This window comes from Cherax quadricarinatus, chromosome 3 (assembly GCF_038502225.1).
Source record: "Cherax quadricarinatus isolate ZL_2023a chromosome 3, ASM3850222v1, whole genome shotgun sequence".
NCBI classification, from domain to species: Eukaryota; Metazoa; Arthropoda; class Malacostraca; order Decapoda; family Parastacidae; genus Cherax; species Cherax quadricarinatus.
The window spans coordinates 4,644,787-4,657,550 of NC_091294.1; the positions used below are offsets into that span (position 1 = coordinate 4,644,787).

A 12,764-nucleotide genomic window follows, 5' to 3' on the forward strand; every position below is an offset into this window, starting at 1 on the left:
TGACTCAGATAATTATACTGACTCAAATTTCATCATTAAACTGACACAGAAATTGTGCAGATGGTTGTAAATCCACAGCAGCAGCAAGCCAGTGGATGAGAAAGCAGTGATGAAAATGAGGAAGATGTAGCAGTCTCTCTATTGATAGGTTAATTAAGTGTATTCTAACCCGACCACTCTGTAATCCGGCAAACTCACTACTCCGGCACACTACAGGCCCCAGTGATGATGGATTAGTGATGGGCAACCTGTACTACACACAAATGGTGTAATCTTTGCATTGGACTAATTAAGTCTTCGACAATAGGCTGACCTATTGTTACAGGAAATACTACTTCATTACTCCCTAGCTGTGCTCTGCAGAAAGTTTCTTATAGTACTGGCAAGAGGTATAGTACATATGGAAACTTCTACACTACAAATGGACAATTGATTTTTTAAAACAAGAGCAGGTACACTGAGAACCTTCAATAGCTAAAATAATTAATGACATGGGACAACTATAGTCCAAAAAACTGTAAAAATTAACAGACATAATTATGATGAAGAATCTCATTAAAAAGTCATTAGAGGTCTTGTCATAAATAGTTGTAGTACAGTACTGTAATGGCCAAAAAAAAAACCATTATACACAGACAGTCAACTTTACACATTCACAGTCATTCAGTCCTAACAGATATTTTAAACATGCAGAAACCCACCACCTGATACAGAAATAAGCTCAAACAATACCCAGTGAATACCATATTTTTTATTATCCATCCAATTTCAACAGTTTAAATTTAGTATACCACTTTTTCCCTGTACAGTATTGATGAAATCAAATTACCAATGTACCGTGACAAATCAAATATAATTACACTGTACAGTACTTTGATTCTTAATTGCTGTCTCTAGTCCAGTACAGTATTGTTTCAGAGTCAGGAGACAGTTCCACAAGTACAACAATGCAGTTTTACTTAATGTTTACTATGTGGTAAAGAAAAGAACAGGTTTTTCACTTGGTATTAATTATGAAAAGTGCACGAGTAAATTTAACACGTTTACACATTCTCAAAGGCTCATCACTCGATAGCATACACAGCTCACATACTAAATTGTGTGTGCCACAAATAAAACAAGTTGACAGATTACAAGGAAACAAACTGAAGCAAAAAAATGGAACAGGAAAATAAGAACAGTAAAAATATGAAAATTAAGACATTATAACCAGCTTTGATTAGTTCACATAGATGTGGTACCATACTACTTTACAGAAATTAATGAAAAGTTACAGGGAACTTACAAAAGCAATAACCACCAACAACTACAAATAATTACCAATATCTGAATCTCAGCTGCAACATTTTTATACAACCTTAAACTCCAACAGTTGGAGTGGGCAGTTTGCTACGACGAAGTGCACTTTCTTTTATCCTAACACATCAGCAACACTAAATGTATGTACATAAGAAATTCAGTAATATATTTACCATAAATTTGTTCAGACTAGCAACCTTTTCTTAGAAAACAACTTAATATTTATGTTAGCAATCTATACTTTACCTAACTCTCAAGTTTATTAATACTGAAAATTTTATGAATGCTTACCATAATTCCTAATATACACAGAAAGAATTGCACATAAAGGGATATCCTATACCTAAAAGGAAGTGTTTCCAAACATGGAATAGATTCAACAGTGTATACAATAAGTATTGTGATCTACCAGTACACTAAAATCAAGTTATTCTTGCCATTAGAAAAAAGTCACTTCCTATTAAAACTTCTTGAATTTTTTTTCAGATGATCCACTACTGAGGATCCTATTGTATAGGCGAGTGTTAACAAATATCTGCCCTAGTACTGTACTTGACCTAAAGTGCCAATTTGTACAGTAATACATTATTTACCTTAACCTGTGAATTTATTTATTATTATATAGGTTAATTAAGCAATCACCTGCCCTTTAACTATAAGAGGTACTGTATTAAAAAAATCCAATTATCAATGTCAAAACTAATCATAGGCAAACTTAATATATGCCTAGAGTGCAAAGTATCTGCACTATATTGGACAGCTTTTAGCTAGGAAATAAAAATTTGTATTACTGTACATACTGTATACAGTACTGGATTTCATTACTGATAAGCCTACAAGGGTAATCCAGCTCTGCAAATTTGAAACTGCAAAATTTTATTAATACTATATTATGAAGCATAACATTACCACATTAATGCAAATTACTAAATTTAGCCTTCCACCATTCAATGGTGTCTGCTTAGAGTAAGCCAGGAATGTTTGAAAAAGATTTCACTTTTCTTTTTGGTTTTGTTATACCACACACTCATTTTTCTCTGTTGCAGAGTACAGAACTGCACAGTACTGTTTCTTTACAAATTAGGGTATTAAGGGAGGGTGACAAAATGAATTTCATGAAAGCCATTATTATTAAAAATTGCTTAAAAAGTGCTAAGGAAAATAAAATTATTTAAATGGTTGCTGCTGTGCACAAAAATGTCAATTAAGCTATTTAAAAAGTAATACTGTACATCATGAGCTGTAAGTGCTGGTACCATTATGCATACAATTAACATGCTGGATTTGGCAACATTAACATTTGGCTACACTAAAGGATAATTTTGCACCTAGCTACCACACTCTGTATAGACAGAATTTGTATCACTACTAAAGAACAAGATTTAACTTCATACTCGACATAAAATTTACTAAGGGTTCAGAAAATGCCAATGTACACTGTCTATCATACCTCTTTAAGCTGAACAAATTAGCTTTCAACAAGTTGCATCAGTACCTACATCAATTTAATCATTGCACTGATCTGCTTTATTAGCAAAATATTCTATTATACCATTTCATCTGGTTTAAAATTCACGTCACAGCTAACCTAAATTTCAGTATCACAAATTTATGTGATTAAGTTCACTTTGTGTTTATAATTTAACTAAATGGTGGGGTTTATAAATAAAAAGATGTGTAACAATTTAGGTTGACAAGCATTAAGCAAATAAGGTGCAGGAAAACAATTTTATCAAATTTTGTGGGGAATTATGTAACAATTAACCATTAAAGGCTGAAAATTTAACTACACATCATAAATTTTAAACTAAATAAATTTATTATTTTAAATAACTTAAAAAATACAAAGTAAAGGTATAGACAATTGTCTAATATTTTTTTTTATACAAAAAATCTGAAAAAAATCTAACTGGAAAATTTTTAACTTTAAAAATCAAGTTTATGAAACTGGTGGAATACACTAGAGGATAAAAAGAGATGAAGAGCATGATATGGAATAGCCAAATATATATGCACCATTTGCCAATGGAGGTGATTACTACATACAGAGAACCAAGCCTTGGGAATTTCAATTACACCAAGTGATTTGGAAGGACCACTGTACAGAGCTCATGGATTTTTTCCTATGTTACTTTTCTTACCTAGTGGCAATTAACTTACAAATAAAAAAATTTGCATTCTAGAGAGCATATTATGAAGAGAAAATAAATTAGAGCAAAAATAAGCAGACATTATATTCAGGGATCACTCGAAATTATCCAAGGTAGTTTACAAGAATAGACATTGAGGGTGCATGTTTAGGATTTAGAGTATTGCAGACATGCATACTAATGAAAAATCACATGCATTTTAGTACAGTACAGTACATAGTTATTAAGCAAGCAGAGACAAGGCTAACTGAGGCTGCATTGCAGCCATGTAAACAAGTAGTGTTGACAGAAATTCTTAAAGTGATAGAAGGATGTCATATGGTAGTAATTTCTCTCTCTGTCCTGTCAAGAAATGCTACCTTGGGGTCCCCTTTCACGGTTCGGTTATCATCAGGGATGGTTCGATCGGTGGCGTGCCGGTAAGAATCTGTTCTGCCCGTCTGAAAGAGAAATTAGCAACAAACCACATACAGTCTAGCTATGTTACTTCAAACCTTTGGACTCTCTACTAGAAACCACACTTTCTCAGAGCCGATACATTAAAGGCACGTCCTTTAATGGTGCATCAAATATAGTAATTGGTCAATTAGAAATTTATTTTATAATAAATCACCATTAGTTATTTCCTGTCTTTCCTGAGAAGCACATATACGATCCAATAAAATATATACTGGAGATAATAATATACCAGTGTTGAATCAGAAAAGTATTTTATCTATCAATTCTTAATTAAAAGAGCAGTTGTACTCATATTGCCAAGTTTAATATCTAAGGTAAGTCTTTCCTTAACTATTTTTTGCTATTACAATGAAGTACAGTAGTATCTATTTCATTTACCTTTTCTGAGTTTCAGTAATCAATTTATAATTGTAAAACAAATTTCTGTTGTCTGTCCAGTAGGCTGAGGAACAATCTAAAGCATCCTCTCTCCCTTTACTAAAAAATCTTCCTTGCTTCTTCAATCAATTAACTTCATTTACCTTTCTACATACATATTTAATGAACCTTTTCTTATACAGCTGTAAGACCCATGTGAATTTTACGCTTCTTTTATAATACAAAAACACAATAATACAATGCTACAATCTCCTTATAGCAATGGGCTCTCATTATTAGTTTCTTGACTCTTTATGGCATCCCTGACAAGTTGCACTGTTATTTACAAGCAGAACTAGACCATAGGTTATCATCCCAATCTTCTATCTCCTTAATCTTCAGCAATTATTATCTATTATTTTTTTACAGAGCATATGATACATATTATAGCACTACCTCCTAAATCAGTCTAGTATTTAACCACTATTTTTGTTCTTTGGTGTTTTATTGTCTGTTGACACAGCCAAAAAATTATCTGATCAGTCTGAGGTTTTAAGTACATACACATTCAGTTCTCTCATTTTCTTTTATTAACCACACTTGTACTGTATATTCTACATGGTAATTCTGTTTTATCTATACTGTGAATAACTTTTTTATACTTGTTTAGCATTTTATCATCCTCATATCTTACAAAAGCTATTTTGAAGTATGCTCTGCAGCATACAAGTTCTGCAGTACAGGCATGCATTATTCTTTCAGGCTTTTATCTTCTGCTAATTTTAACATTTCCCTAAGCAAATAACCTTAATACACGAATATTAACTCAAGAAGAAACCTTTACTTAAGTGACAAACTTTGTGAACACTGAAAATTGTCAGAGAAAGTATGGTTTAAAGTATATAAATGTGACCCAATATTTTGTTCCTTTGTTCCGCTGGTAAACCCAACAGAAACTTTTTACAAAAATATTTTAAAATCAAAAGTAAACAAATTTTAAACAAGACAAAAATCATAGGTTAAATCAATCTAATAATACTTAGGAATTGGTAAGTGTGCTTGTCTTTAAAGGTTCTCTTGCAGTAGAGTATCTACTATCTTGCTTGGTTTCATGCATTCTCAAGTGCAGTGATTCCCAAACTATTTTTCATCCCAGTGCCCCATTAGTCATTAAGTGGATTGGCCAATACTACCAACTACAAAGGATGGGTTAAAAAAAAAAAAAAACTGTTCTTAAGTGGGACAAGGATTTTATTTTATTTTGCATTCTAAAACTGATAATTCTTGATAAATTTCACAGTCGTGGGTTTTATTAGGGAATTTTGCCAATGCTAGTCTATGCTAAGTACTGGGGGTTTATTAAGGTTGAAAATGCTATTCAGCTTCTTGAATGTAACAGGAAATAAGCCAGTGCTCATTACCCATGAAAAGTAAGTGAGGTAATACCCACAGGTTGGGAATCACTGCTACAATATTAGTGTTCACCTCATCATACACAGGATGCACATTCACAGCCATTTAGCAGCACACATGGCTTTGTCATTCACCTTGCAGTTTCATTAATACTACCGTACCTTGTTGAAGAATAGTCTTAGGTACTTTAGGACATTCAAGTCTAAAAGTATCAACTTTTAGAAATGTAGAAATAATTTATAAACCTGCAATAATTTTTTACACAATTATTCCAAAATTTTTGTTATGGTGACTGACTTCCATACTAATAATTCATGGTTAGATTATGGTGTGATTAATAAAACAGAAAAAGTTACCCATGTTTCAACTATCCAACCATAAATGTCAACAAAACATGCCAACCTGTCTTACCATTCTATAAAAAAAAAAAAAATCAAGATGCACCTTTTGCAGTCAAGTACAACTCAAACTGTGCCAGAGATGACCTTGCAATGGTGAGGCTGTTGAGCTGGTAACCTACACCAAACATCAATTGTAATTTATCAATATTCATTTAACTATATATCCTTATTATGTCTGCATTGTCACTCCATTAGCATTCCAATACTTAAATAACCAAAACAATTATTATGAATCACAAAGTACTTCGATCAAAACAACTATGCACATGTATAGTTCTTGTTTCCTCGTTGACAGTTTGTCAGAGTTTGCTCCAGTCACACATCTTTGTTTATTATTAAGTCGTAGTGGGAACACAGGCTTGTGTTGTGCCCATGGCCCGGGCAGGGCCATCCCACGAGAGAGAGCTGGGAGGCCTTGTGTCTTGCTGCTAGGCCGCTGTGTGAGTGAGGCGGAGGCATGTCTGGGCAGAGACGACTGGGCAAAACATCTGGGAGTCGTAACATCATACACCAGACTGCAGTGAGAGAGCTAGCAGTCAAAGTGACATCATCTTTGTGCAGGCTGCTCACTGAAGCTTTTGACACGAGGCTGACACAGCGCCTGCCGACAGGCCTGCCTGCGGCTTGACGAGTATCATCTCTCGACAGTTGGAGTTATAGCAGAGGTTAGTCTAAGCGTCCCCAGACTTGTTTCTCTACATATAACTGCACTCTGACGGTCTGGAGGTGAAGTGAAACAAATCTCGATGGGAATCGTAGCAGGTACGATTCTGCAGAACAACACGAGCGACGAGCATAAAGGCTTTCTGTACAAGAGGGCTCATACGCTCAGGGCTGAGTAATCAGCTGTCAAACACACTGGTCACACGGGTGACTTAGCACAGTGGTGCTAGTCAGGTCTGGCTCAGACCTCACTGGACACACGGAAACTTTAAAAACACACCGCGGTACAACATGTGAGAACACTGACTGAGAGGAATTAATTAACACACGACATATATATGACAGCCTGTACTGTCAGAACACACAGCCTAGCCGTCTGCTCTGACTAGTTCATATTTCGCGGCATTTTAGGTGCTGCCCTCTGTAGGCTCACCCACGTCAGTGGGAGGCTGAGCCCACCGGCCCTCACTCCTAGGCCGACCAACTTGATAGACACAAGTGCTCCCCCTCCACGGACTGGCTTGCGGTCACTCCCTCACACTGCCCGTTGTGTACTCACTCCTACTCAAAGCCAAACTAGTCTGGCCCAGTAAGGCTCCATACTTATGGCCTGTGACCCAGGACAGTTTGTCAGAGTTTGCTCCAGTCACACAAGTGGCACTCATATTAATAACCATACATTGATAAAAAAAAAATGTCAAATCAATATATTAAATTGATATTTAGCATTACATAATTTTCAAACTAAATTTTTGTTATTAACACGAAACTAGGGCATTTCCTTCCAGTTTAAAGGCTCAAGTACAAGGTAGAATTCGAGTTATATAAGTATTTCAATGGAAAACAGGAATAAAAAAAAAGGATATAAATAATGTGCTAAAACTATCTAACCAAGATAGGACTCGGCAATGGGTTAAGTCAGACAAATTTAGGTTTCTAAAGGATAAGGTAGACTAAGTATGTCCCACCCAATACTGACACACTACTAAGACTTGAACACCCCTCACCCAGAACTGACACACACTCAGGACTACCACCCCCTCACCCAGAACTAACACACTATCAGGACTACCACCCCTCACCCAGAACTGACACTCTCAGGACTACCACCCCATCACCCAGAACTAACACACTTTCAGGACTACCACCCCCCTCACCCAGAACTGACACACACTCAGGACTACCACCCCCTCACCCAGAACTAACACACTATCAGGACTACCACCCCTCACCCAGAACTGACACTCTCAGGACTACCACCCCATCACCCAGAACTAACACACTTTCAGGACTACCACCCCTCACCCAGAACTGACACTCTCAGGACTACCACCCCATCACCCAGAACTAACACACTTTCAGGACTACCACCCCCCTCACCCAGAACTGACACACACTCAGGACTACCACCCCCTCACCCAGAACTAACACACTATCAGGACTACCACCCCTCACCCAGAACTGACACTCTCAGGACTACCACCCCATCACCCAGAACTAACACACTTTCAGGACTACCACCCCCTCACCCAGAACTAACACTATCAGGACTACCACCCCTCACCCAGAACCGACATACTATCAGGACTACCACCCCATCACCCAGAACTGACACACTATCAGGGCTACTACCCTTCACCCAGAACACACTATCAGGACTACCACCCCTCACCCAGAACTAACACACTATCAGGACTACCACCCCATCACCCAGAACTGACACACTATCAGGACTACCACCCCATCACCCAGAACTGACACACTATCAGGACTACCACCCCTCACCCAGAACTGACACACTATCAGGACTACTACCGTTCACCCAGAACACACTATCAGGACTACCACCCCCTCACCCAGAACTGACACACTATCAGGACTACCACCCCCCTCACCCAGAACTGACACACTACCAGGACTACCACCCCTCACCCAGAACTAACACACTACCAGGACTTTACCAACCCTCACCTAGTACTGACACACTACCAGGATTTTACTACCTCTCACCCAGTACTGACACACTACCAGGACTACCACCCCCTTACTCAGCACTAACAAACTACCAGGACTTTACTACCCCTCACCCGATACTCACACACTACCAATCCTTTACCATCCTTCACCCAGTACTGACACACTACCAAGCCTTACCATCCTTCACCCAGTATTGACACACTACCAAGCCTTTACCATCCTTCACCCAGTACTGACACTACCAAGCCTTTACCATCCTTCACCCAGTACTGACACACTACGAAGCCTTTACCATCCTTCACCCAGTACTGACACACTACCAAGCCTTTACCATCCTTCACCCAGTATTGACACACTACCAAGCCTTTACCATCCTTCACCCAGTACTGACACACAACCAAGCCTTTACCATCTTTCACCCAGTACTGACACACTACCAAGCCTTTACCATCCTTCACCCAGTATTGACACACTACCAAGCCTTTACCATCCTTCACCCAGTACTGACACACTACGAAGCCTTTACCATCCTTCACCCAGTACTGACACACTACCAAGCCTTTACCATCCTTCACCCAGTATTGACACACTACCAAGCCTTTACCATCCTTCACCCAGTGCTGACACACTACCAAGCCTTTACCATCCTTCACCCAGTACTGACACACTACCAAGCCTTACCATCCTTCACCCAGTATTGACACACTACCAAGCCTTTACCATCCTTCACCCAGTACTGACACTACCAAGCCTTTACCATCCTTCACCCAGTACTGACACACTACGAAGCCTTTACCATCCTTCACCCAGTACTGACACACTACCAAGCCTTACCATCCTTCACCCAGTATTGACACACTACCAAGCCTTTACCATCCTTCACCCAGTACTGACACTACCAAGCCTTTACCATCCTTCACCCAGTATTGACACAGTACCAAGCCTTTACCATCCTTCACTCAGTACTGACACATTACCAAGCCTTTACCATCCTTCACCCAGTATTGACACACTACCAAGCCTTTACCATCCTTCACCCAGTACTGACACTACCAAGCCTTTACCATCTTTCACCCAGTACTGACACACTACCAAGCCTTTACCATCCTTCACCCAGTACTGACACACTACCAAGCCTTGACCATCTTTCACCCAGTAATGAGACTACCAAGCCTTTACCATCCTTCACACAGTATTGACACAGTACCAAGCCTTTACCATCCTTCACTCAGTACTGACACACTACCAAGCCTTTACCATCCTTCACCCAGTATTGACACACTACCAAGCCTTTACCATCCTTCACCCAGTACTGACACACTACCAAGCCTTTACCATCCTTCACCCAGTACTGACACACTACCAAGCCTTTACCATCCTTCACCCAGTATTGACACACTACCAAGCCCTTACCATCCTTCACCCAGTATTGACACACTACCAAGCCTTTACCATCCTTCACCTAGTACTGACACACTACTAAGACTCGCCCCCTTCTACAGTATTACCACCACCAAGACTCTTATCATCACCCTGTATTGACCTCCCCTCCTCACCAGTACTGACACCAAGACTTTGCCACTCACCCGGTATTAACGCCACCAAGACTCCAATTCACACCACTAAGGTTCTCCCTCTCACCCAGTACTGACAGCAGCGAGGCTCTCCCCATTACCCAGTACTGACATCATGACTCCCAATCACCAAGTACTAACCAAGACTCTTCATCACCAAGTACTAACCTAGACTTTCCCCATCAAGTACTAACCAAGACTCTCCCCATCAAGTACTAACCAAGACTCTCCCCATCAAGTACTAACCAAGACTTTCCCCATCAAGTACTAACCAAGACTTTCCCCATCAAGTACTAACCAAGACTCTCCCCATCAAGTACTAACCAAGACTTTCTCCATCAAGTACTAACCAAGACTTTCTCCATCAAGTACTAACCAAGACTTTCTCCATCAAGTACTAACCAAGACTCTCCCCATCAAGTACTAACCAAGACTCTCCCCATCAAGTACTAACCAAGACTCTCCCCATCAAGTACTAACCAAGACTCCCCATCGCCAAGTATCAACCAAGACTCCCCATCACCAAGTACAGACACCACTAACTTACCCTATCACCAGTACGAACACACCACAGATACAGATACCTAAAGTCAGTGCCGGATCAGCCGGGGTGTGGCTCGTACGTTGGACTGCGTGAGGCCAGCAGCAACAGCCTGGTTGATTAGGCCCTGATCCACTGATCCACCGGGAGGCCTGGTCATGGACCGGGCCGCGGGGGCGTTGATCCCCGGAATAACCTCCAGGTAACCACTAAGACTGACCCTATCACCAGTACGGACACTAAGACTCCCCATCGCCCAATATTGATACCGAGGCTCCTCATTACCCAGTACTGATACGGCAACTCTTCCTCCGCTCACCTAATCTCCCACCACCTAGATCACCCCCCCACCCACCTAGTATTGGCACACTACCAAGAAACCCCGCTTCACCCAGCATTGACACCACCAAAATTCCACCACCCCAGTACTGACACCAAGATCCTCCTCAGCAAGTGCTGGCACACCACCAAGGGCCTTTCCCTTCACCCAGCACTGACACCACCAAGATTCCCCCAGTCCAGTCCAGACAACACTAATAATTTAGATACGTGTGCAGTTTTGTTGTACACTTGAATTTTCCGGGAAAGGGCAGTTATCCTACTACTATCACCTACAGAAGTGTGCTAACCCTGAACATGGTCAACAAGAGCAACGTGTGGAACATCTTGAGTTCTTTGAGAAACATCTTTTACTTTTTTTTTGGGGGGGGGGGCACTGACCAGTAGACCTACTGCATGGTTCCATTAGTTCATTCCCACAACCACAGAACCTCGCATCCCTAACTCAACTGAAGCAACGTGCAGGTCCAAATTTGATAATCGATTAAGAAATCTATTATACCTGGACAAATGTCACTAGCATTACCATTTTTTGTGGCTATTCAAGGTTCTAATTCGTGTGAGCTTGAGGTTTTTAATTGGACGTAACTGAACTTTTCCAAATAAATAAAAATTAATTTGCTTAGCAAACTTTTTCTACACAAATTAATCTCCCTGGTGAATACTGAACACACTAGTAGTTTTTATACACTTCCGGCATAAGAATATTAACTAATAAAATAAGAAAACAGCAGGAGGGAGGTTGACTGGTCCCAGGGCGACCAACCCACTACTCCAGCAGCACCTCTTACCAGCTACAACACACCCAAACAGGTTACCTGCACCGGCTAAGCTATTCTAACTCTTATTACACCAACTAATGGGAAACAGAATGGCTTAGTTCATCTTGCAGGTGACAGAGGTGAAGAGTGGAACAGGGGGGAGGATACGATGGTTAATGTTGGCAAAAAGAGACTTTTAATGATAGTCTAAGTTAACATCTTACAAGCATATGTTGTAGTGACAGCCCAGATAATGAAGAGAGAAGTGTATGTGCTGGACAAATTCTACGTGTGGAGAGCAGCTGTGTTCAGACTGTGGAGCCCAGGAGACGTAGAAGTGAGGAAAACGTTGGTAGCCTGCTACCTACTCAAGACAATAACGTTTCTAAATATCCGGATCCGATATTACATGGTTACATGAAGATACTGAACACTGACATTTAAATCACACATTAAACAAGTGTGCAGTGAGTTCACGCATATTATTGATAACTTTGTATAAAGGGTTTAAGATATTTTAAATACTATCCCTAGCTAAACATAAACTGCCAACAGTCTTCAAAATTTAATTTTAATGTTTTACAAAATCGACAAGTAGATAGGAAATGTTTCGAAACACCTGTGTATATTGTGCCACCCAGTGGCTCCATCCATGAAACACCTGTGTATATTGTGCCACCCAGTGGCTCCATCCATGAAACACCTGTGTATATTGTGCCACCCAGTGGCTCCATCCATGAAACACCTGTGTATATTGTGCCACCCAGTGGCTCCATCCATGAAACACCTGTGTATATTGTGCCACCCAGTAGCTTCATCCATGAAACACC

The 12,764-nt window shown here is 39.9% G+C and overlaps 1 protein-coding gene across 10 annotated transcripts in view; it reads right to left on the reverse strand.

The window, feature by feature from the left end:
• The window catches only part of Atpalpha (sodium/potassium-transporting ATPase subunit alpha), a 1,033,168-nt gene that overhangs the window by 83,704 nt on the left and 936,700 nt on the right, over positions 1 to 12,764 (reverse strand). For 7 of the 10 annotated variants that reach the window (XM_070090001.1, XM_070089989.1, XM_070089995.1 and 4 more), the window contains one exon: positions 3,809 to 3,889. The exons of the other annotated variants lie outside the window; for them this stretch is intronic. In XM_070090001.1, coding sequence (XP_069946102.1) covers positions 3,809 to 3,889 — 81 coding nt within the window. The remainder of the gene's footprint in view (positions 1 to 3,808; positions 3,890 to 12,764) is intronic. 10 annotated transcript variants of the gene reach the window in all.